The sequence below is a fragment of the Chionomys nivalis genome, chromosome 18, assembly GCF_950005125.1.
Source record: "Chionomys nivalis chromosome 18, mChiNiv1.1, whole genome shotgun sequence".
NCBI lineage: Eukaryota > Metazoa > Chordata > Mammalia > Rodentia > Cricetidae > Chionomys > Chionomys nivalis.
In genome coordinates, this window is record NC_080103.1 from 18,406,804 (window position 1) to 18,429,803 (window position 23,000).

The 23,000-nt window shown below is 40.2% G+C and overlaps 2 protein-coding genes across 8 annotated transcripts in view; one reads left to right on the plus strand and one right to left on the minus strand.

The window, feature by feature from the left end:
• Phtf1 (putative homeodomain transcription factor 1) overlaps nt 1–23,000 on the plus strand; it is a 63,966-nt gene that overhangs the window by 36,321 nt on the left and 4,645 nt on the right. For all 6 annotated transcript variants that reach the window (XM_057793101.1, XM_057793102.1, XM_057793103.1 and 3 more), the window contains 4 exons: nt 106–201; nt 1,674–1,799; nt 4,073–4,978; nt 9,500–9,627. In XM_057793101.1, the coding sequence (XP_057649084.1) occupies nt 106–201; nt 1,674–1,799; nt 4,073–4,093 (243 nt within the window). In that variant the 3' untranslated portion in view covers nt 4,094–4,978; nt 9,500–9,627. The remainder of the gene's footprint in view (nt 1–105; nt 202–1,673; nt 1,800–4,072; nt 4,979–9,499; nt 9,628–23,000) is intronic.
• Nucleotides 11,036–23,000, minus strand: part of Magi3 (membrane associated guanylate kinase, WW and PDZ domain containing 3) — a 231,246-nt gene continuing 219,281 nt past the window's right edge. The window contains exons 19-22 of one of the 2 annotated variants that reach the window (XM_057793100.1): nt 22,823–22,966; nt 15,186–15,324; nt 14,339–14,429; nt 13,663–13,783 (exon numbers count right to left, since the gene is read on the minus strand). In XM_057793100.1, the coding sequence (XP_057649083.1) occupies nt 14,380–14,429; nt 15,186–15,324; nt 22,823–22,966 (333 nt within the window). In that variant the 3' untranslated portion in view covers nt 13,663–13,783; nt 14,339–14,379. Of the gene's footprint in view, nt 13,784–14,338; nt 14,430–15,185; nt 15,325–22,822; nt 22,967–23,000 lie in introns of both variants that reach the window. The other variant, XM_057793099.1, reaches the window with a different exon arrangement.

Below are 23,000 nucleotides of genomic sequence, written 5' to 3' on the forward strand. Positions count from 1 at the left end.
GCTGAATCCATAGATTCAAAATAGATTTAACTTGAGAATATGACTCTCAAAATCTGCCAGATCTTAGGTATTTTTTCCTGTAAAATTTACCTTTCTTTTGTTTAGATTAATTTATATCTTAAAATGGAAAAAAAGCCAAATAAGAAAGAACAGCTCACTCTTGTAAACAATGTATTGAAGCTGTCCACCAAGTTGTTAAAGGTAAGTAGTATCTCACACTCTCACTGCAGTGGGACTTGGTCAGCTCCTCAGCACAGCAAAGGGTAGCTGATAGCTGAGGTCCTGGCTAGGGTCAGGCCAGAGTTCTTCCAAAGCTCCCTGAAGTAAGGCTGGGGAGAGTGGCTCTCATTACCGTGCTGGGCTGCCTGGTCACAAAAAGAACCTGTCTCATGGGTGCAGGTTGGGAGATCAGTGGCTTATTTTCGGGGATCATGGAAAAGCAGACCTCTCCTGGCCAGTGAACAGGGTTTGTCTGGGTGTTAGTGTTTAGCCCTGCCGAGTGGCCACCAGCATGGCAAGCTTCCTGTCATCTCCATGCACTCCACTGTGAAGAGGCTGCTGCATGTGCACATATTCCAGCCTCACACTCTCCCTAACATGTGACTGGCTCCTGTGGCTGTGTCCTCAACCCTGCTCCCAGACACTAACATCACTGGTGGCACTGGGCCCAAGAAGCAATTGCTTGTCTCATACTCACTGCTGCTTGCCTAGACTGGAGTTGCCCAGATGCTCTGGACATCTTCTGAAGTCTTTGACTGTGAACCCAAGACCTTCAGCTCTCTTATTGTTGACCTCTGTAAAGAGCTATGACTGCCAGTTCTCTTTACCAGATATTCACCTACCAAGCCAAAAGGCCTACTTGTCTCTGTATACAGGGCCCAAGCTCTGGCTGCTGGCAGTTCAGTGTTTTTGTGCAAGAAAGATTAAGTAAATTAAGCTCATTTTGAATTGAGTCATTAAATTCCCATTTTACTACTTAGAAAAGACCTCTGACCAGTACTAGGCAGTATCAGTTCAGAGCACTAGCATAGTGAAAGGCTTTCCAGTCTCCTCACCTAGGTTCTGATGGGTACTCATGCCTTCTTTTCTTTTCTTTTCTTTTCTTTTCTTTTCTTTTCTTTTCTTTTCTTTTCCTTTCCTTTCCTTTCCTTTCCTTTCCTTTCCTTTCCTTTCCTTTCCTTTCCTTTCCCTTCCTTCCTTCCTTCCTTCCTTCCTTCCTTCCTTCCTTCCTTCCTTCCTTCCTTCCTTCTCTTCTTTCTTTCTTTCTTTCTTTCTTTCTTTCTTTCTTTCTTTCTTTCTTTCTTTCTTTCTTTCTTTCTTTCTTTCTTTCTTTCTTTCTTTCTTTCAACAGTATAACTACATAGCCCTGGATGATCTGACATTCACTGTATAGGGCAGGCTACCCTTGAGCTCACAGAGATCTTCCTGTCTCTGACCCCCAAATGCTGGGATTAATGGTGCCATTTAAAAAAAAAAGTACTAATGACTTAATGCTCCCTTCCACTTTAACAGGGCTAGGCCATGGAAATGTTAGTGAATCCCTCACTGATATCTTTGAAAGTAGCTGGGAGATGGAAAGTCATAAGCAACATCCTTGCCCAAGACTTAAAACCAGCATGGAGTAATGATGACCGTTGGGAAGCCATATTTCATTTCAGATTCTGTCTTTGTAGGAGCTGGACACACCATTTAGACTCTATGGACTGACCATGAACCCCTTAATCTACAACATCACAAGAGTAGTCATCCTTTCTGCTGTCTCAGGAGTCATAAGCGATCTTCTAGGATTCAACATAAGAGTACGTGTAGTCACTTCTCTGTAGCTTTTTGTCTCTGAAAGTACTATATGTGCGTCCATGGAACCAGCTCTTGATGACATTGAACTTGGGGCTTTGCAGGTTTTTCTGCTTAACTTTTCTCATTTCACAAAAGTAGTGTGGTCTTGGGGAACATGTTACTGTGATCTGGGGAAATACAGGAATGACTGAAAACCTGCAGAGCATTAGCGCAGGGATCCAGTTTTGATCCTGGAAGTATTTAATTTGTCTCCTTCAGAATTGCTATTTATTTCTTCCCCTATATAAATGGTTCTTATGGGAATCAGTTTGGAAGTTCCTTTAAAAATGAAAAACGGGGGGCCTGGAGAGATGGCTCAGCGGTTAAGAGCACTGACTGTTCTTCCAGAGGACCTGGGTTCAGTTCCCAACACCCACATGGCAGCTCACAACTGTCTGAAAATCCAGTTCCAGGGGATCTGACACCTTCACACCAATGCACATAAAATTAAAATTAGAGGGGCTAGAGAGATGGCTCAGTGGTTAAGAGCATTGCCTGCTCTTCCAAAGGTCCTGAGTTCAATTCCCGGCAACCACATGGTGGCTCACAACCATCTGTAATGGGGTCTGGTGCCCTCTTCTGGTCTGCAGACATACAGACAGAATATTGTATACTGTATACATAATAAATAAATTTAAAAAATTTAAAAAAAAATGAAAAACGGAACTACCATATGATCCAACTATTTTAATGCTGGGCGTATAACCAGAGAAGTCCACTCATTACCACAGAGATCTTCGCACCTCATGTTTATTGCCTCTTGTATTCACTGTAGCAAAGAAGTGGAGCCAACTGGTTGGCCATCAGCTAGTGAATGGATAATGAAAACCTGGTACACAAATACAATGAAACAGTGTCCAGCTCTAGTGAATGAATGGATAATGAAAGTCTGGTACACACATACAATGAAACAGTGTCCAGCTCTAGTGAATGAATGGATAATGAAAGTCTGGTACACACATACAATGAAACAGTGTTCAGCTCTAGTGAATGAATGGATAATGAAAACCTGGTACACACATACAATGAAACAGTGTTCAGCTCTAGAAAAATGAAATCATGAAATACTGCAGGAAAATGGGTGGACACAGAATGTAGAATATTAAGTGAGGTTACACAATCTCAGAAATAAAAACTCTACACGTTTCTCTCTTGTGGATACTAGCCTCAAATGTATGCATGGGTACATGTGTACAGATGTACTGCAGGTACAGTACACGAGGTGCAAAGGAGAGCAGGTAAACACTAGGTGATGGAGGAAAGGACACGAAGGACGTAAAGCTAGTAGTTTTACTAGTATTCACTTTGTAATGAGCCTTTTGTAGTGTATGATGGATAAGTGCATAAAAATACAGTTGAGGGAGTCGAAGAGATGGCTCAGCAGTTAAGAGCACTAGTTCAATTCTTGGTACCCACATGATGGTTCATACCCATCTATATAACTCCAGTTCCGAGGGATCTGACACCTCTTCTGATCTTGGTCAGGCATGCAGAAGTACACATACATACATACATGCAGGCAAAACACAAACAAAATTAAATCTTTGAAAATGTAAATGATAATGAAAATGAAAAATTCAAAACCAGAATTGATAGTGAAAGTGTATAGTCCTGTGTGATAACATGGCAGCTGGGGATGGCAGTTCTGACTGTACAGAACTTTACTGAGATGTGGGAGCTTTGCATCTGCTAAACTTGTTGTATGGTGTTTTGTTTTTTTTTTTTTTTAATATTTATTTATTATGTATACAACATTCCTTCCATGTATGCTTGCAGGCCAGAAGAGGGCAGCAGACCTCATTACAGATGGCTGTGAGCCACCATGTGGTTGCTGGGAATTGAACTCAGGACCTCTGGAAGAGCAGTCAGTGCTCTTAACCTCTGAGCCATCTCTCCAGCCCTGTATGGTGTTTTTTATTTGCAAATTCTTTATAATAAATTTTTAAGCCGGGCGGTGGTGGCGCACGCCTTTAATCCCAGCACTCGGGAGGCAGAGACAGGCGGATCTCTGTGAGTTCGAGACCAGCCTGGTCTACAAGAGCTAGTTCCAGGACAGACTCCAAAACCACAGAGAAACCCTGTCTCAAAAAACCAAAAAAAAAAAAAAAAAAAAAAAAATTTTAATTAAACAGTAAAATGGTTCTTGGTTCATGGTCATTAGAATATATATATATATATATATTCTATTTGTCTTACATCTAACTGGGTGGTCTTTTTTAAAATTTTCTTTTCGCAGCTGTGGAAAATTAAGTCCTAAGCTGAGTTGTGTGCCTGGACTCTTTTCTGGCTGATGTCGCTCACTGCTTACCCACTGAGGACAAAAATGGCTTACTTGAACCAGTGACCCCACCTGCTGGCTGATGTGCATAAGCCTCTCTGCTCTGGCAAGCCTATCGAATGGAGTTTCCAGCGGGGCACATCCTTTCCCTGGGCGTGTGTGCTAAAACCTGCACTTTCACGGTTCTCAAGCAATGTGAACAGTCAGCAAACTAAAGCCTGCCTGACAGTGACACGGACCTTCTGTGTCAGGACATGCATGCTGGACCCTCCAGTATCGTGCTAGTTCTATTTACTGGAAGTAGGCTTTTGGGTAACCATGGTAGATGCCCAGAGCATGAAGCAAGTATCTTTTATTGGAAACATGCAAATTCAGTACTTTTCCAATATAGTCCATGGATTGGAGATTTCTCTATCAAAGAGACATAAACTATTTTAGGTTAAATCCAAATAAAAGAACTTTACTGGAGAATTTCAGTTTCTAGACTTTTTGCAGGGTGGGTGGAGAAATACAATAACCTTCTAAGCTGAATTTCTCTTCATTTGTAGATAAATTTTAATTTATGATTTGAGTTAAGCCTGTAGCGTGGTGAAGTCATGCATACTCATGAGTAATGCAGCCATGCACATTGGATAGCGTGGTTTCCCTAATGGTTTGTCTGCTGTGCAATGTCACATATCCAGCCTTTAGTACAATTTCAGGTCCTGTGTCTAATGATCGCCACGCCGTGCCTTGGATGTAAGTTTTCTTACGAGCATTTCATTATGCACGAGTCTCCTAATGGAAACACCAGCATTCTTGCTCATGAAGCTCTCTGCTTTGAAGAATTTCTTGGGGAAGACTGGAAGTGTGAACATCTTAATGGTAAGATTTTGTGGAACTTGGTCATCTCCTGTACTACGTTTATATCATAGGATTGAGTACACATTTTTTATATTTCTTTATGTGTATAGATGTTTGTTGGCCTTTGTGTATATTTGTGCACTATGTGCATGTCTGATGCCCGAGACCAGAAGAAGGCATCGGATCCCCTGGTGACAACAATGGTTATGAGCTGCTATGTTGGTGCTACAGATTGAATTCAGGTCCTCTAAGCCATCCCTCCTGTCCTGGTTACATATTGTGTATGCAGGGAAATAGATGAACTTACAGATGAGCTTCCCAAGACCCCACAGATTGTACAGATCTCTGTTCACATCTTTGCCCCTGTTACTAAGTGTCTCAATTTCCTCACCTGTTCAGTAGGAATAATAACTACTTAATGAGGTTGTTCTGTTTTAATGAGATTATATAAGTTTCTTAGCACCATGTAAAATACTTAGCTGTTAATTGCACTGTAAATATTATTACTAGTTATACCCTTTATAAATCTGATAGTCATAACTGTGAAGACACAAATATACATATTGGGTCAGCAAGAATACTCAACCATCCCAAATGCTAGACATTTTTTAATCAAAGTTCCATTGATTTGTGTGTACACGTGCATGCGTCTGTATATTCACATATGTTTGTGTATGCATGCATGTATAGAGATCAGTAAAACAAATCCGGTGTCCTTAAAAAATCCCAGCTGGTTCCTTTGAAGCGGGGTCTCCTGAACCTGGTTCGTATTCTTTGAGCACAGATCCTCCAGTTACTATTCCCTCTGGGATCTGAACTCTGGTCTTCATTATTGTGTGTAAAGTTGCTCCTGACTGCTGAGCTGTATTTCTAGCCCCAGGGGCTGTGATTCTTGAAGCCGATCTAGACTCTCAGGCCACAACAGACAGCTCACAGAAAGTGGCTGACCATTTTCTATAAGGAAAAATTGTTTCAAATTTAAGATTTAGGTTTTGCAGAGTTTGGTTGTTTTTAACTTGGAACTTTTACAGTGTATTCTAGTACTTTACCTTGAGGGTTAGCGTGGACTATGGTTTTGATAGTGTGTAAAAGACTTGTGTTTCAGGTGGGTAAACTTATATACAAAGGCAATTTATATTTTTATTTATCCATGTTGGAATTATTTGTTACTCATTCACCTGCCTTATATCGTCACCAAATCTGAATAATTACCTTCTGATCACTTCATGCTTCTGTCCCCATTTCCACCCACTCTAATTTGACATTAATTTTTTAAACAAGGTCTTTCTGCTTCCATTTTTTACATATGGCTTCCTCTCCCTCTTGTCCAATCCAGTGGTTTTTTTTTTTTTTTATTGTATGTGGTGTTTTGCCTGCATGTATGTCTGTGTGAGGATGTCAGATCTTGGAATCACAGTTATGAGTTGCCTTCTGGCTGCTGGAACTTGAACCCGGGTCCTCTGGAAGAACAGTCAGTGCTCTTAACCACTGAGCCATTTCTCTAGCCCTTTTGTTTTTTAAGATGGTAGATCTTTTGCAAAATATGTCTCATTTGGAATTCATTCATAGTTTACTGTCGCAGGGCAGTAGTGGCACACGCCTTTAAACCCAGCACTCAGGATCAGAGGCAGGCGGATCTCTTGAGTTGGAGGCCAGCCTGGTCTCAACAAAAACAAATAGGTGTCCCTTTGCTTTCTGGATTGCCTTGTTTCTTACCAGAAGCCTTTCATTTTTGTTATTCTCCAGTAATGAATCTGCAATTTAATTTTGACTGCTTTAAAGATTTGTAGCTTTACCACTGAATTTGTGCAGCTGAACCATTTGTGTTGGTATAGCTGTTTTCATGTTTGTATTGGGATTTGTTGGCCTTAAGGAACTGGTATATTGTTTTTGTATCATTTTATAGGTAGTTCGTATATTCACATAATCAGATTACAAAACTTTTTGGCATTAAAAAATTAACTTTCTACATTCCACTTTGATTGTCTCCTTTTGGAACTCAAGCCCACCGTGTATGTATCAGGCTGCTTGAAGCATCCCTTAGCTCACCGAAGCTTATACTTTTTCAGACTATTTTTTTGTTGTGCCTTTAAGTCTTCTATCCTGTCCAGCTCTAATTTGGCAGAATCATCCAGGGTACTGTTAATTTTTTGAGATAAATTGCACTGTTGTTGCCAAGGCTGGCCTCCAGCTCCTGATCCCTCACAAGCATGTGCTAGTCTGTCTGCTCTATCCAGTACATTTCCCATCTGTGAAAGTTTGATTTCAGTCTTAAAATAAAGCCTTCCATGTCTCTCCTTAAAATATTTATTCTCAAGCCGGGGGATGGTGGCGCACGCCTTTAATCCCAGCACTCGGGAGGCAGAGGCAGGCGGATCTCTGTGAGTTCGAGACCAGCCTGGTCTACAGAGCTAGTTCCAGGACAGGCTCCAAAACCACAGAGAAACCCTGTCCCGAAAATCAAACAACAACAAAAAATTTATTCTCCCACGTAATTTATATATTTATTATATTTGCTGTCTGGGTCATTTGGGATTTTGTTTTTATTGTCTTGTCTCTTCATTTGGGGCATGTTCCTGTTTTACATGCCTGGTAATTTTTTTATTGTTTGTGAATTTTAGAATTGTTGAGTGGGGTGTTGTGGTGTGCATGGATTCTTTTTTTGTAATCTTATTGAGCTTTATTTGAAATGCAGTTTCTTCGAGATAGGGCATTTCAAGGATTGCTTTTATCCTTGGTAGATATGCCAGGGACATAGGATACATAATTACATTAGGACACATAATTCTTCTGCTAAAGCAACATTTTTCTAAGCACTTGGTCTTCTGTTTGTGAGGAACAAGGTCTTCCTGCATTTGTAGTATGGTCCTAGCCCTGTGTGGAGTTTACCATTTTTTTCTACCAGCTTCTTTTTGAGGCTCAGTATGGTTGTTTGTACTACCGGCGTTCAGCTAAAACTGGTCTACCCTCTGCATGTCCCTGAGCTCTCCTCCTCTCTGAGCAATTGTGTTCTCTCTGGTGCTGGTTCCTTCAGGGGTTACCTTCCCTGTGCCGTTGATTTTCATCTCTACATTGCAGCCCAGAGGCTGCTCGTAGACAGTCTGGGGCTCTCCTTGTTGTTTAAACTGTTGTTATGCATGCCCTTGTCCAGAACCTAACATCTGCTACTAAACTTTTTCTATTATTTTTAAAGAGAGACATTTTCCTTACCTTAGTAAATGGTACAGTGCTGATTCTGCTGCTAAATGTTTAATCTAGTTCTGCCTTGTGATTTGAATGATGTCATGCTTAGTCTTTTGAATACTCGTCCACAATTGGTGGCGCTGTTTGGAGAGGCTAGGAGGTGTGCCCTAGCTAGAGGAAGTGTGTCACTGGAGACCAGCTTTGAGAACTAAGATTCTTACCATTTTAGTTCATGCTCTCTGCTTCCTGCTTGCAACTAAAGATGTGAGCTCTTAGCTTTTGCTCCAGCCAGCTTGTCTGCTGCCTCTACTCCACCATCGTGGACTCTTAACTCTCTGGAACTGTAGGTTCAAACAAACTTTCTTTGTGGATTGCCTTGGCATATGTCTTGTCATAGTTCTATGGAAGTAAAAATTCATGGTTTTCACTGCTACTAGCGAAGCCTCCTTTAGACTCACCTGGGCTGCACTGCTCTGCTGGGTTTCCATTATAGCTGAAAACTTGATTTTTCACAGCTGCATGAATGAACTTAAAATATGGAAATTCCTGTGGTCACCTCCAAGGCCCTCCTGTGTCAGTGCTGCATTCCTTTCCAGTTTGACATCCTCTGCCTCACCTTACCTGCGCAGCCTTCCACACCATCCCACGCTCTGTCTGTCTTGTGCAGTAATCAGTTTTGTTGGCACCTGTGTATTATCTAGTGACTTAGACTTTGATTTCCCCAAAGGCCTAAGATTTTGGTAATTCTACATCTTGGTTTTATTTATCAATAATGTAGTATTATCTGGTAGAAAAAGTCTAAATCTCATACTCGAAAATATGGACACAGCCTTATTTACTGTAGATAAATGCCCATTTTATACTATGCACATTAAAGCTAATTAATTAATTAATTGTAGCAGTATCTATCAAAGAATAAGAAATTTACCTACTGATTTGGATTTTAAATCTGTTTCACTGGGGGAAATCATCCTTCCTAAAATTGCTACGAAGATATAATCTATAAACCTCCTAGACATGTTATGGTCACAACTATAAACTAAACATTGAAAAGCTAAATAACCATGTGCTTGCCTAACTGGGATATAGTTTTCTCCACTTTTCAACCAGAGAAATTATAAATAATAGGATGTCTCAAATGTGTCAGCTTATGGGTTCAAGCTTTTTGTTCATCGGTGAACAAACCATGCAAGGTGAATCAACCTTATTTTAAATTAATCAAACTGAAAGCTTTGAAGAATTTAAATCAACATATTCTTAATAGGTCAGCTGGGTCTTATTCCCAAACATGGTGATTTGGGAATTCATTAATTTACACATACATGAACTAGTCTAATTTAAGTGATCTGTTTCTTGCAGTCAGTCCCTGGAGCCTCTTCTGAGTGATGAAATTTGAACACAAACATGCAGTGGTGTACTTTTCCTGCACAACACACAACTCCGATAAGGTAGCACACCGGTTAACTAGCGATTGTCCTAAGTATAAAGTAAGTTTCTTGGTTTTTAAATTTGTTTTTTTTTCTTTTTGACTTTAATGTCCATATTTTAGAGCATGAAATAATACTTTTTCTACTAGATACAATTCTTCATAAGCATTCATATGCTCCCTCATATTTAATGCTGTTTATATGCAGAGACCAAGTAGCTTTGAACAGGTTCAGCTTCTATGTCAGTGCCCTAGAGAACTTATAGCCTGTCAAGTTTGTAGATGTGTCAGATTTCCGCTAACTAAAGATGACAGACTTTCCAAGTAAATGTATCTTGCTATTTATAAAATTGGTTGCGTTTAGGTGCGAGGCACACAAAGACAGACAGTTGCTCTGATGTATTCCCACTCTAGAGTGGACTGTATTTCAGTCAGGTTATGCAGATGTTCTTTGGTTGTACGGTCATACAGTAGGGCTCAGCTCCAGTCTACATCTTTGTGGCTGTCACTAGGCAGAACCTTACTCAAGCTCTTGTGTGCCTTCAATACTTTTGGTAAGAAATGGAAATATAAATGTTTGTCCAGATGTGTGCAAAGCATTTGGCTTCATATTTCTGCACAAGAATAATAAATATCTTCACTGTTTTGCTTTTTAATTTATGTGAATGCACACACAGAGTGCATCAAGGGCGTCTTAATGGATTTGGTTCTCTCCTACCATAGTTCTGGCGATGGAAGGGTTGGTGGCAGGTGCTCTTACCTGCTAAGCCATTTCGCTGCCCCAGTTTCCTTTAAATGAAGATATTCTCATGTAAAAATAAGAAGCCAAATGCTTTTTGGGTCCAAGACTCTTGATGGAGGAGTTGACACCGCTCAGAGCTGCTTAGCTAAGGTGCTGGAGCTGTCAGAAGGCAGTGCTGTGGGGCTGCAGCTGCCCTGCCTGGTAACAATCTTCACAGAACTTCATAGCAGCTGCTTTGAGCAGCTTTTGCTGACACATTTCCATTATTTCCACGTGGGTCTGGAAATAGAACTAGATTTTTAGTGTGAGGTCATGCAATTATAGGAATTTTTCTCCTGAAGAGTATTAATAAACCAGAGTTTTGAATTAGGATTTAACACACACATGAAGTGAAATGAAATCAAATCCAGATACTTAATTCTAAAAGTAAGTTTAAAATAAAATGTTTTTAAATAATGTGAATCATCATGGAATTCTGTGAACTTGTACATGGTCAGTACTGTTATTCCACTACAAATGAATTCCAGTAAGATGAAATGTCTTCTCTAGTAGGGAGAAAGGGGGCATTGAAAAATGTCTTTGCAATGAAATAATGGTATATAACTTAAGGCTTTCATTCACACATGGAATTCAGTACAGCCAAAGACACATTATTATATCTTTCTGATTTTAAGACTCTTATGATCATGAGTCCGCAAACAGCAATGTTAAGTGATGCTGACAGTTTTTTAAAAAAAAAGCAGGACATAAATTTTTTCTTTTTTAATATCTATATAAAAAATAACGAGCGATTTACAGATCTTTCTCTAATCAGAACCTCAAGTGTATATATAAAGGTACTGTACATATATAAACATTTACAGCCAGGACATCCATATTTGCTCAGCATTCCAAGACCACATGGCTAAGTCAGTATATAATCAATACAGTGACAGGTTACTTAGGAAGAGCCACATCAGACTGACAACATATGACATCAAAGTTATGTCACAGTTTAACAATAAAAATAGGATTTATGTCACTAATTGTGGACTATAGGGAAAATAAATCATTTCTGTGTTACTAAATTCATCAAGCCTCCTAATTTTGCTCTATTCAAGTATATATCATAGATGGGTAGATATAGTTCTGGGTGGAAGCATGTGTTTTCTACAGGGGTCAGTACAGTTGGTCACAGTGGAGTTTGTCAGACTCACGGGGTAACAGAATGAGTGTTCAAATACTCCATAAGTAGACAGTTTTGGTCTGAGAAATGTCTGTATTTATAGATGCTTCTGAATGCTGTTTCAGGGAACCTAACTAACATCCTGATCTATTGCATGAGGTTAAAAATTGTCTCCAACTTTCAGCAAACAGTTTTTCTTAGATTTTAGAAAAGAACTCTGAAAGCTTTTCCTGTTTTTAGTTAATTAGCTAAAAATTAAAGTTCCACCACACAGTCTATACTGTATTAGTCTTGACTTGCTGCAGAAGCCCAATGCAGGCTCTGCTTCTAAATTCTTAAAACTCATGTATCTGCCGCCACAGGAGCTGGTACTTCGTCTGGCTGTAGCACTGGCTTCATGACTAAGTCTCTCACAATGATCTATATATTTTGGCTTTCCAATAATGTATTAGAGACTAATGATTAATAGTCAAGATATCCAGATATAGTAATTTTTCTTTGAAGAGAAATGGTATTTCTACATGCTTCTGCACTTCTCTCACTACAGCAGGTGGTCTGAGACACTCTTAACTACATTAGGGTTGGCTAACATGGCAGGATTTTGAGCATTCAATTGTAAGGAATATCTTCAGCAGTTACTTGAGAAACACCTTAGCCATAAAAAAGCATCTTTAATATTTGACCTTTCCTGTAACATAGTGATGTCTCTTAGTTGCACTTTTAAAGTAGACGGGCAGAAGCTGTGAGAAGAGGCCAAGTGCCAACTTTAATGATCAGCTAACAATTTCTTCCTCTGCAAGGACTCAAATATTTCTCTCTGTAAACATGCAACATGCTATTGAAAATATCTTCAAGCCAAACTGAACTGTTTGATGACTGGAAATATCAGAATGGGAAGGATAAAACAGACATGATACAGTAGATAACTTGGCACGAATACAAAGTGAGCTGTGACCACACTGCTAAGATCATGTCATTGCTGAGCGGGTGGCCTGAGCAGGGCGTGGCAGAGGAGCCCATGGGTGCAGCTCCTTCCTGAGCATGAGGAAGGGCAGCCAGCAAGGGCCAGGTGGGACTTAGCAATCTCAGAAGCCCTTCATGCAGCCTGGCTAACTTGATGCTCCAATTAGATATTGAAGACTTTCTGGGGAAAAAACACACCTCTCCCCTTTAAGAGAATGCTGTGTAATAGTAAAAGATAACAACTTAAATTTTCTTTGAATTATACAAAAGGTCACAGCTGTTTATCAGTCATGCCAATGGTGCCTGTGATTTTACTTGCGCGTGGCACCCTCCAGGGCCCTGGAGTGATGGGTGCTTTTTTGACTGGAGAGCTGTTTTCAGGTGTGCTCCCTGCATGCTCCTTGCATTTGTCAGTGGCCTCTGGATCTTTCTGTTTGTCATCTCCTGATTTATTTAACATCACCTTCTCTTCAGGTTCCTGCTTGAGCTTCTTTGCTGAGATCTGGACGCTCTCTCCTGCAGTTGGCTTCTTTCCTTTCTCCTTCTCACACATCGCCCTGCTGGCAGTGTTGTTAGTCTTTTTCGATGAAAGAGATGTTTCGTCAATTTTATGGCCCTTTTTCTCTGGAGACCTCGTTCTGTTTTTACCCAGTTGATTCTGCTTCAGGTCTTTCCTGATGACACCCGACTTTTCTTTACCATCTGGGAGCTGTTCAGTACTGTCGAAAATATGGCCTGCTGCTCTTTGGCTCCCAACCTCTGGTAATTTGCTCTCAGTGTTTGATGGGCTGCTGCCTCCAATCTTTTGCTGCTTCTTGGGACTAGAAGAGCGTCCCCTGCCTTTTCTGCAGGGATCTTGTCCAGAGCCTGCCTTAGTGGTGATCTGACCTTTAGTCTCTCCTTTCCTAGGGCTGAGTGACCGATCTCTAGATTTTCCTTTGGGGTCACTTTTTAGGGGCCTGGGAAACTTTTCCGCATGTTCGTCTGAATGTCGATTGGCTGACTTTTTGGGACTAGCAGATCTACCTCTTCGTGTGACACTATTTTCTCCTTTTAGTAGACTCTTCTCATGCCCATAACTATTGGGTGGACCCTTCTTACTCACATTTTTCTGGAAAACAATCTGATGCTTCGTTTCAGGCTGGCTTCCATTTAAAGTGCTTTTCTTTTCTGGTACAGTGTCCTTTAGTTCTTCTGCCTTTTCACATATCTGAACTCTAATCAGAGAGTCTTCGGTTACTGGCACATTAGACTCTTCAAACATGGAAGCAGAATGTGAAGATGGGAGAAGTGGCTGTTCATCATAAATGACATTGGAAGATGAAGGACTGTTAATATCCCAATCACCTAAAAAGTGATTGAGTAAAACACAGTTACACTCAACAATTATAAACAGGAACAGTGAATTTTGAACTTTGACAGCCATTTGAGTATGTAACTGGTTACACAGCACAAGGAGGAGTATGTTACATTGCTTATACATGTTTACGTCACTCTTTATAAAGGCAGATGCTTGTAGATATCTGCTCATACATGAAGGGTAGATTATAATTCTTTCACTTATGTACTGTAAGAGGTATTATATGATTTATAAATTATTCATAAATCCAAATAAGATACAAATAATAAAACTGGACCAAAGTAGCTGGTCCAAGAAACTTACTAACTTAGCTATTATTACTGTTTAAGTTAAGGATTTGCCAAAATCACTAGTGAAAAAGACCAGACCATAGTAACCCAAATGAGGTTTATGGGCACTGTAAATACTTTTCTTGTTAAGCTGTCCAACTTAATGTCAAAAGGAGACTGAAAAAGTGCAGAAGACAGGAGTAGATGTATTTATTAATAGCATCATTTTAATTAAAAAGAAAAAGAAGTGATTTAAAAGACATGCAAATTTACCAAGTCTTTTTAAGGAAAGACCAAGAAAAGCCCTGAAAGCCTTAATGTTGCTCAGGTTTCACGTAGGAGCACAGACCGGAAGGAGCCAAACCTGAAGAAGGAAGAGAAAAAGCCTAGGACTATGTGAAAACAAACCAGCACAGTTAGCACAGATGTCATGGGCACATGTGCTGTATGAGCAGATGGTGGAAGGGAACACAGCCAGAGAACACAGCTGGAAGGGACTGCAGGAGCTTATGTCTACATGTGCCCTACAGAAGCTCTGACGGGGCTGTAGGGAAGACACGCACAGAATGGGTGTTCTAGGGTCATGCATCTCAAAGTGAGCTTTAAAACACTGCGACAGTTCAACACGTCCAATAAAGCCAAGGGCGTTTACTATCCGTGCAGGAGTGCAGACATCTCAGATTTACCTCCCTGTCCCCAGGTAGTGCGGCTATGGCAACTTAATTTGATAAGTGACTAGAAAAATCCCAAAGTTCTGGCATTCATTGACACACTTATCTTACTTTAAGAAAATAACATTTATTGGCAATGTGTAGTTAGCCAAGGAGGGGATGAAGCTAGGCTATTCTAAAGATATTTGAAACTTTTGCTTCTAATGTTCTCATTTCTTACAGGCATATTTCTCTACAAGAAGCACTATGTGCTTTCAGATGAAATAAAGACATCCATTCTATTTCAACAAATAACACTGTTTGGAACATCACTTGCATTATAGTAACATTCTTTGGTGGTGCTGGGGTCACTTCTGAATCAGCCAGTAAGATGTCCATGCCCTCCAAAGGGATATCCCTGTCCTTCTGTCGGGCCCTCCCCAGCATGAGTGTTTAGCTGTTTTGCTTACCATGGTCAGGTATCAAGCCAGTTCCTGGCCTCAAAAGGAGGAGAACTTTATTTCCACCAGCCTGAATGAGCTCAATTGCTCGCGTATGTGTGATGCCTTGTGTAGGTTCCCCATTGATTTCAACAATCTGGTCACCAACCTGGACAAGGAACATTCACAACTGTGTGAAACAGCAGTTTTTCATTTCCACATTGTCAACAGAGCCCTTCACCCTGCTAAGTCATTCTTACTTGTGAAATCTTTAACCTAGCAGAGTGCAATTCTGGTGACAGCTGATGGTGGGTAGATAATGGCAACGAGGAGAGACAACGTGTGACTTTATCTACTTTATAAACATTCCACGTGGGAAAGCTTTCTGTGGTTACTAATCAGTATCAGGGATCAATTTTTCCCACATGTGTGAGGCCCTGAGACTGATCTCTAGTCTTGGGAAATAAAGAAATTTTAAAATCTAGTTTTCTACCAAAATTTAAAACAATAGAAAAGGTGACATTTCTATATTAACCTAAATAACAGCGTAAAGCAGCATCTAAATGACAATTGTACAGGTCTTTCAAACACAAGCTAGGAAACTTACTAAAACGCTGGGCAGATGACTGCTCCTAACAAGCTTTTCTGAGACTGACCATTCTTTACACTGCCAGCATATCCTGTACATGTGTGAGGCCTTAGCTAAATGATATACTTGGAGATTACAGTTTATAAAGCTTTGAGAATACATTATTTAGGTATATGAACACTTATTTAAACCAATTACTGGACTGTATATAGTGATTTACACACAAAGTAATTTTCTGGGAAACAAAAAACTAGGATCAAGTGAGACACCACAATGCTGGTGTCATTTACTAGAAGTATGTATTTTAAAAGAAAACAAAACATATGGGGAAATTTAACAGTAAAAGACATAAGTAAAGATGGTGGCGTGATTTAAGAGCTACATCAAGGTGGCATGCAGCAGAGTATTTATTTTAAAACAAACAATGAGACATTACTGAAAATAAAAACCCAAATATTCCAGATATTGGTAAGATCATAAATAATCCATAAGTAGTAACAACATACTCGAGATTTGATGGGCTGGAGAGATGGTGGTTAAACTGGGTTCAATTTCCAGCACCCACATGGCACCTCAAAACCGCCTTTAACGCCGGTTCCAGGGGATTTAATAACTTTTTCTGGCCTCTGTGAGCCAGGCAAATACAAGCAAAACACTCAAAAAAATTAAAAATGAATCTACAGATACAGCCTGACCTCACAGGAAGCTGAGGCCCAGCTATGCGGTTCCTACCATACACAGCTTTAACCTTGTCCTAGGTCGGGGGTCTCATTTTCCTCACCTGTCTCGTGGGGCTGTAGGAGAGTGCTATGAGACGTGGTTACACGCCGCCTGTGAATACGTGCCACTCTTCAAGTTAGTATAAAATGCATTGGCATAAAGATGTGACTGAATATATCCAAATCTACACACTGAAAAAATAATCATAAACTATAGAACAAATAAAATTGTTGTATATTTACAAAGAGAATAAAACATGTTTTACTCTTGAATAAATGGAGGTATGAAGGGTATCAAAAACATGACCATCTAATCTACATGGGAAGTAGAAAAAGACAAGATCTAAGTAAATTGGGAGTGAGGGGATCATGGAAAAGGGTAGAAGGGAAGGGGGGAGGAAGGAAGGGGAGCGGAGAAAAATATATAGCTCAATAAAAAGAATAAATAAATGAAACATGACCAGCTGGTGAATTTAATTGACAAATATGCTTTAAACATTGCCTAGAATTCACATGTTGAAAACCTAACCTCTTAAGTCATATAATGGGGTTCTGATGAGTGGGAACTTGGGAGGCAACTAGATTATTATCAGTGGGGAGTAGCTTTGTTTTAACAGTGAGATCCTATCTCCTAGGCACCCCCCCCCCCACCGTCACATGCCTACTGTTGGTGGAGTGGCGGGGCTGCATCCCCGCCACCTGGCTAGCTTTACATCTGAAATAACTATACAGAAACTGTGTTTTTTTTTAAATATTGTCTGGCCCATTAGTTTTAGCCTCTTATTGGCTAGTTCTCTTACATTTTGATTTAACCCATTTTTAATATTCTGTGTAGCACCACGAGCTGGCTTACCAGGAAAGATCTTAACCTGCGTCTGTCTGGAGTGGGAGAATCATGGCGACTCACTGACTCGGCTTCTTTCTCCCAGCATTCTGTTCTGTTTACTCCACCCACCTAAAGGTTGGCCTATCAAATAGGCCTAGGCAGTTTCTTTATTAATTAACCAATGAAAGCAACAGATAAATACAAGACCCACCTCCATTTTGTGGGCTGTGTTTTTGTCACCTAGCTCTCGGCCGCCTGGCTAGCTTATGTCCCGAAATAACAGCACACAAACTATTTTTTTAAATGTTGTCTGGCCCATTATATTTAGTCTTTTTTATGCTAGTTTTTATGTACTAATTTAGCCCATTTTTAATAATCTGTGTAGCACCACTAGATGCGCTTACGGGGAAAGATTTAGCATGTCTGACCTGGCGGCTGGCTGCATTGCGTCTGGCTCTGAGAGAAGCTGTTCTGCATCTGAGCTCACTTCCTCTTTTTCCCAGCATTTTGTTCTGTTTACTCCACCCACCTATGTTTTAACCTATGAGGCCAAGCAGTTTTTTTTATTAATTAACCAATGAACTTCCTCCATCAGCCTACTGTCTCAAAACTAGCATCCCCAACAGCAAGGGCATCTTAACACGAGATTCTACAGACTCCAGAGGTATAACAGTTTATATATTCCCCAAACTCAGGTGTTCAGTTATGGTAACAAGCAGACTAAGACAAACACATGAAATGAACTCAAACAGAAAACAGTAAGAAAATCAATTATCTAGAATAAGTGGAACAAAAGCCACTATTAAGCTCCTTTGATAAATGCTAAAAAATTATTTCCTCAAGGAAGTATAGATAACAAAATATCTCTGAATAAATAATTCTGACAATAAAGGAAAACTAATGTGAGCACGATTAGTTCATTTTAAGAATGATGTCACAGTTTCAGTGACATTCTTTGTCTTAGGCCACAAACCTGTATTTTTTTAATATAAATAAAATCTTTAAAAAAATTTTGTAATTGAACAGACTTGCCAGCAGGTGTCGTTTTAACTTTAAAATAAAAATGGGAAGGAAAGGGAAAGCGTTGAGTCTGAGAGCTCTGTATTTAAAACACTCTTCTGGGAGGACAGATGAACATTTTTTTTTTTTTTTGAGATTATAGGTTGCTATAAAACGTCAATAAAATGGTGAAAATATTTTTGAAAAGTTGAACATTCAACTCCAGTTTTACCAAAAAATCATGAGAAGAGAGGAGGAGAAGGGAAAGGAGAGAGAAATGAAAGGCCCCAGCACACAATCATCTGTTCCTCCAGTCCCCGAGGACCTGATGCCCTCTTCTGACCTCTGAGGGTACTGAATGCATGTGGTCAGAAGACCTATACAGCCAAAACACCCACACACATAAAGTATTAAATCTTTAGAAACTCAGTGTCTTCTAAAGCATAAAGTCTGACACATGGATTACGTTATCTTACAACCTATTAAGAAATGATATGCCTCCTGAGGAAATCCAACCCAGACGATCTCAGCAAGGAGATCCTTAGATTTAAGTCTGTAAGCATAGGTATTGCCACTTACCTCATGACCAACAGTAGCATAAGTGGCAATACCATTGCTTGAAAGACGGAACTGAGAATCTGACTTCCTTGCTTGCAGTGCTAGGGATAAAAACTTAGGCCTCAGGTATGCTAGACACACACTGAACCATACCCCAGGATCTAAGGACCAGCTTCAGACTCAAGATAGTTCTAGATCCTCTGCTGACACACAGCACCTTCCCACCCCCAAGCTAACATTCTCGTGGTTTCCGAATTATACTAGAACATTATTGCTGTACCACTAATCCTATCTACCCAGTTATAAGAGCTGAGGACAAATCTTGATTTTCTAAAAATTTCAATATCTAGGAGCTGGTGCAGTAGCTCAGTGGGTAGAAGTATTTGCTGCTAAGACTGACAGACTTAAGTTCAATACTGGGGTCCACATGGTGGAAAACAAGCACCAATACTCTCAAGTTGTCCTCTGACATGCACCTTGGCATGTGTACCCTCACACATGTATCCATACACTTAATAATTTTAAAGATTAGCTATCTAGATTTATCCATCCATTCTAACCTCTTGATATCTATAAGCATCTATAAAGTACTAATCTTGATTTAAAAACTCATCCAGGACATGCTTTTGAAAAATGTTTATGAATTATCCACTGAATATTCAAGGCACTGTATGAAGTACTGAAGACACTGTGACTCAAAGGCACAGAGTACAAACTGCTATATGGAGACCAGTAAGGGAGGAAGGAGGCCAGAAAGGTGGAGGCCCTTTCATGGCATCATGGAGAGTGTTAGTTGAGACCTCTCTGAAAGCCGACATGTTTTCTTATTAGAACGGATCCGAATATGACAGTTAATAGTCTAATTTTGTTTTCAAAATCTAGTGTTTATTTTTTAAATAAAAGTAGGTTCAGTCATGGGACTTTCAGTTTCTGATATCTTTTAGAACTACACATTACCTGCTTTTAAGGCCTGTTTGGCTTACATCTGTATGATGGAATTAGTAGATCTGAGGGCTCTATTTGGAACCAACATTTTAAAAAGAAGAAATGTAAGCCAGGCAGTGGTGCTGCACATCTTTAATCGTGGCACCAGGAAACAGGCAGGCGGATCTCTGAGTTTGAGGTCAGCCTGGTCTACAAAGCAAGTTCCAGGACAGCCAGGAAACTCTGTCTTGAAAAACCAAAAAAGAAGAAATGTGAACTACCTCAGCAGAGGAGAGGTAAAGAGGAAGAGCATGAGGGGAGAGGATCAAGAGAACTCTAAAGCATGTCACAATGGATCCTAAACTGATGTTCAAAAAGAAGCTGCTTAAAGCTATATTGCTACAAAAGGGTAGGAAAAAGGTTTGATTTGTATCTTTCTCAATTCTCAAACCTGAGCTCTTTTCACTCTGTTGAACTATGTGAGAAAGCAAGCAGGCTAGCCTCAACAGCTCTGTATCAGATGCTCCCAATGGCATTTGGCCTTCCTGCTTATAATAAACCCTCAGGTTTTGGTGTGTGATTTTGCATTTCTGCCCTTCCTGATTGCTTTACTTTTCTTGTGCACTAATTGTAGGCCCCACTCAGAGTTATATCCACGGCCTGCTGCTCTCTAAAACTCTTTTGAGTGATTTAATCTACCACAAACACTTGCCCTTTGCTTATGTCTGTCTGGGTCATGTCACTGTCTAAGGCCTGTGAAATACACTTGGACAGCTGATACCTCTCCTTTAATATAATAAAAATTATAGCAGCTGGCTGTCAAATTCTTTCTCATCTTTTTTTTTTTTTTTTTTTGTCACACAGGTAAGAATAGGTATAGACAGAAGGTTCTGTCCTGCCCAGTCCCACAGCTGTTCAATCCCAACAAAACACACAGAGAATTATATTAATTATAAACTGTTTGGCCTATTAGCTCAGCCTTATTATTAACTAGCTCTTACAATTTAAATTAACCCATAATTCTTGTCTGTGTTAGCTAGGTGGCTTAGTACTTTTTATCAGTGAGGCAGTCTCATTTTTGCTTCCTCTGTGTCTGGGTGGTGACTGTAGACTGAGTCTTTCCTTTTCACAGAATTCTCCTAGTCTGGTCGCCCTGCCTATACCCTTGGCTACTGGCCAATCAGTGTTTTATTAAATCAATATGAGTGACAAATCTTTCACAGCAAGGAGGTCCCCCAGACAGCCTTTGTCTTTGTCCCCTTGTCTCTCACTGATCAGATACTTATGGGTCACCTAAGCTGGTCCTTCCTTCACTGGAAAGTGATCTCCTCCATTTTACTTTCTACCCAAATCATTAGCAGGCAAGTTCTCCTCATACCACCACTTCATGCATGAGTGACAGCGACTTCTCTTCTCCATCCATCTGTACACTGCAGTAGACACTTCTTAGCAGCATGCTGCTCTGAAAAAAATCTTTGCTCAAAAGCTTACTGTGGCTTTTCACTGCCCAGCACCTCCATACTTCTAACCAATGCTTTCTTGACCTCATTTCCTTCCACTCCTCTGTATACATCCTAAATAATGACATCACTCAGCCACAGAGTTCCCTGTTATGTAGAGTGCCATTCCTTCATTTCACCCATTGTTATTTCTTCAGCCTCTTTCCTGAACTGTACTTATCTTTAGGCACCTTCGTTAGTCACTCTCTCTGATCTTGTGCATATGCCTGGTCATTTTAAGGATGGAATGATATCATACTCTGACCAACTCATTTAACACCAGACTTAAAGTCTTGGTTAAGGCAAATACTCAAAACTAATTTTGAAGCAAATGATGGGTATGAAGCAGTAATGTGGAAAAGCAAAGCTGCAATCACCCAGAAGATATTTTTGTTTCTGAAACAATGCCTACTCATGTAACCCATGCTGGTCTCAAACTTGCTATGGTAGCCGAGGATGACCTTGAACTTGCAACCCCTCTGTCTCTACTTCCAAGTGTGAAAATTACAGGTGTGCGCCACTGCTTTTATGTGGTGCTAGGAATTGACCCCAAGGCTCTACTATGCAAGCACACTACCAGCTGAGGTACATCCTACCCCCACCCCCGAGCCTTTTCTGATTATTAGAGCTAAGAATAATTTGTCTTACTAATTACTCAATTAAAAGGGTCATTTTTCCCTGGTGCCTCCTAATGACAGATAGAGGAAACCCAAAGTTCTCTTGGGTAGTAAGAGGGAGGCTGTCTAGAAGTTAAAATTTTAGTGATGACTAGTGAATTAACTAGTTTTTAAACATTAAAGCCAACAGTTTTCTATGTAAAATTCCTCTTTAACATGCAGAGGACGAAAAAATGCAGATCTTTAAGCCATTTAGTCTCCAGTGCCTTATACAATGCTGGTGTTGCAGGGTTGAGAAAGCCTATGATAAAATATTACTGATGTGGATTCTGGTCTTTCTAATAATCATAAAGGTTGGCAGACCAGAATTTTCTGCCTCTTCAGGGAACTAAGTGGAAAAACTCCCTGAGCTTATTATGTCATGGAAGAAATTGGAATCTTTTTTATCCTGCTGTCTTTTTAAAAAATATTTATTTATTTGTTATGTATACAGTAGTCTATCTGTGTGTATGCCTGCAGGCCAGAAGAGGGCACCAGACCTTATTATAGATGGTTGTGAGCCACCATGTGGTTGCTGGGAATTGAACTCAGGACCTTTGGCAGAGCAGGCAATGCTCTTAACCACTGAGCCATCTCTCCAGCCCTTATCCTGCTGTCTTTAAGACTTTTAATAAGATGGAAGTATATTTGATTTATTAATCCATTGGCCTTGTATGCTGACTATACAAGAACCAAGTTTTCTAACAGACACACAGAGAAACCATCAAACTCAGAAACCCTGGGTGGCCAGAAAAGCACAACAGCAGCATGTGGCTGCTTCTAGGAAAAACCCCTTCCTTAGATGTCTGAGGCTTCCTCATTCCCTCTACAGCAATTATTCTTAAAAGTTTCCAGTCCAGAGTCAGAAGTAAAGGCTGCACAAAGACGCCAACTCACGTGAATCCTGCCGTCTTTGATGGCAGGGCCGTCCTCAGCGAGGCGAAGGATGAACAGACCCATATTGTACTCTTTCCCTCCTCGGAGGCTGAACCCAAAGCCCCGAGGGCCCCTCTCCAGCTCTACTGGGTAACACCCAAGGCTCTGGAGGAAAGAAGCAGGAGAGGACGCTCTTATG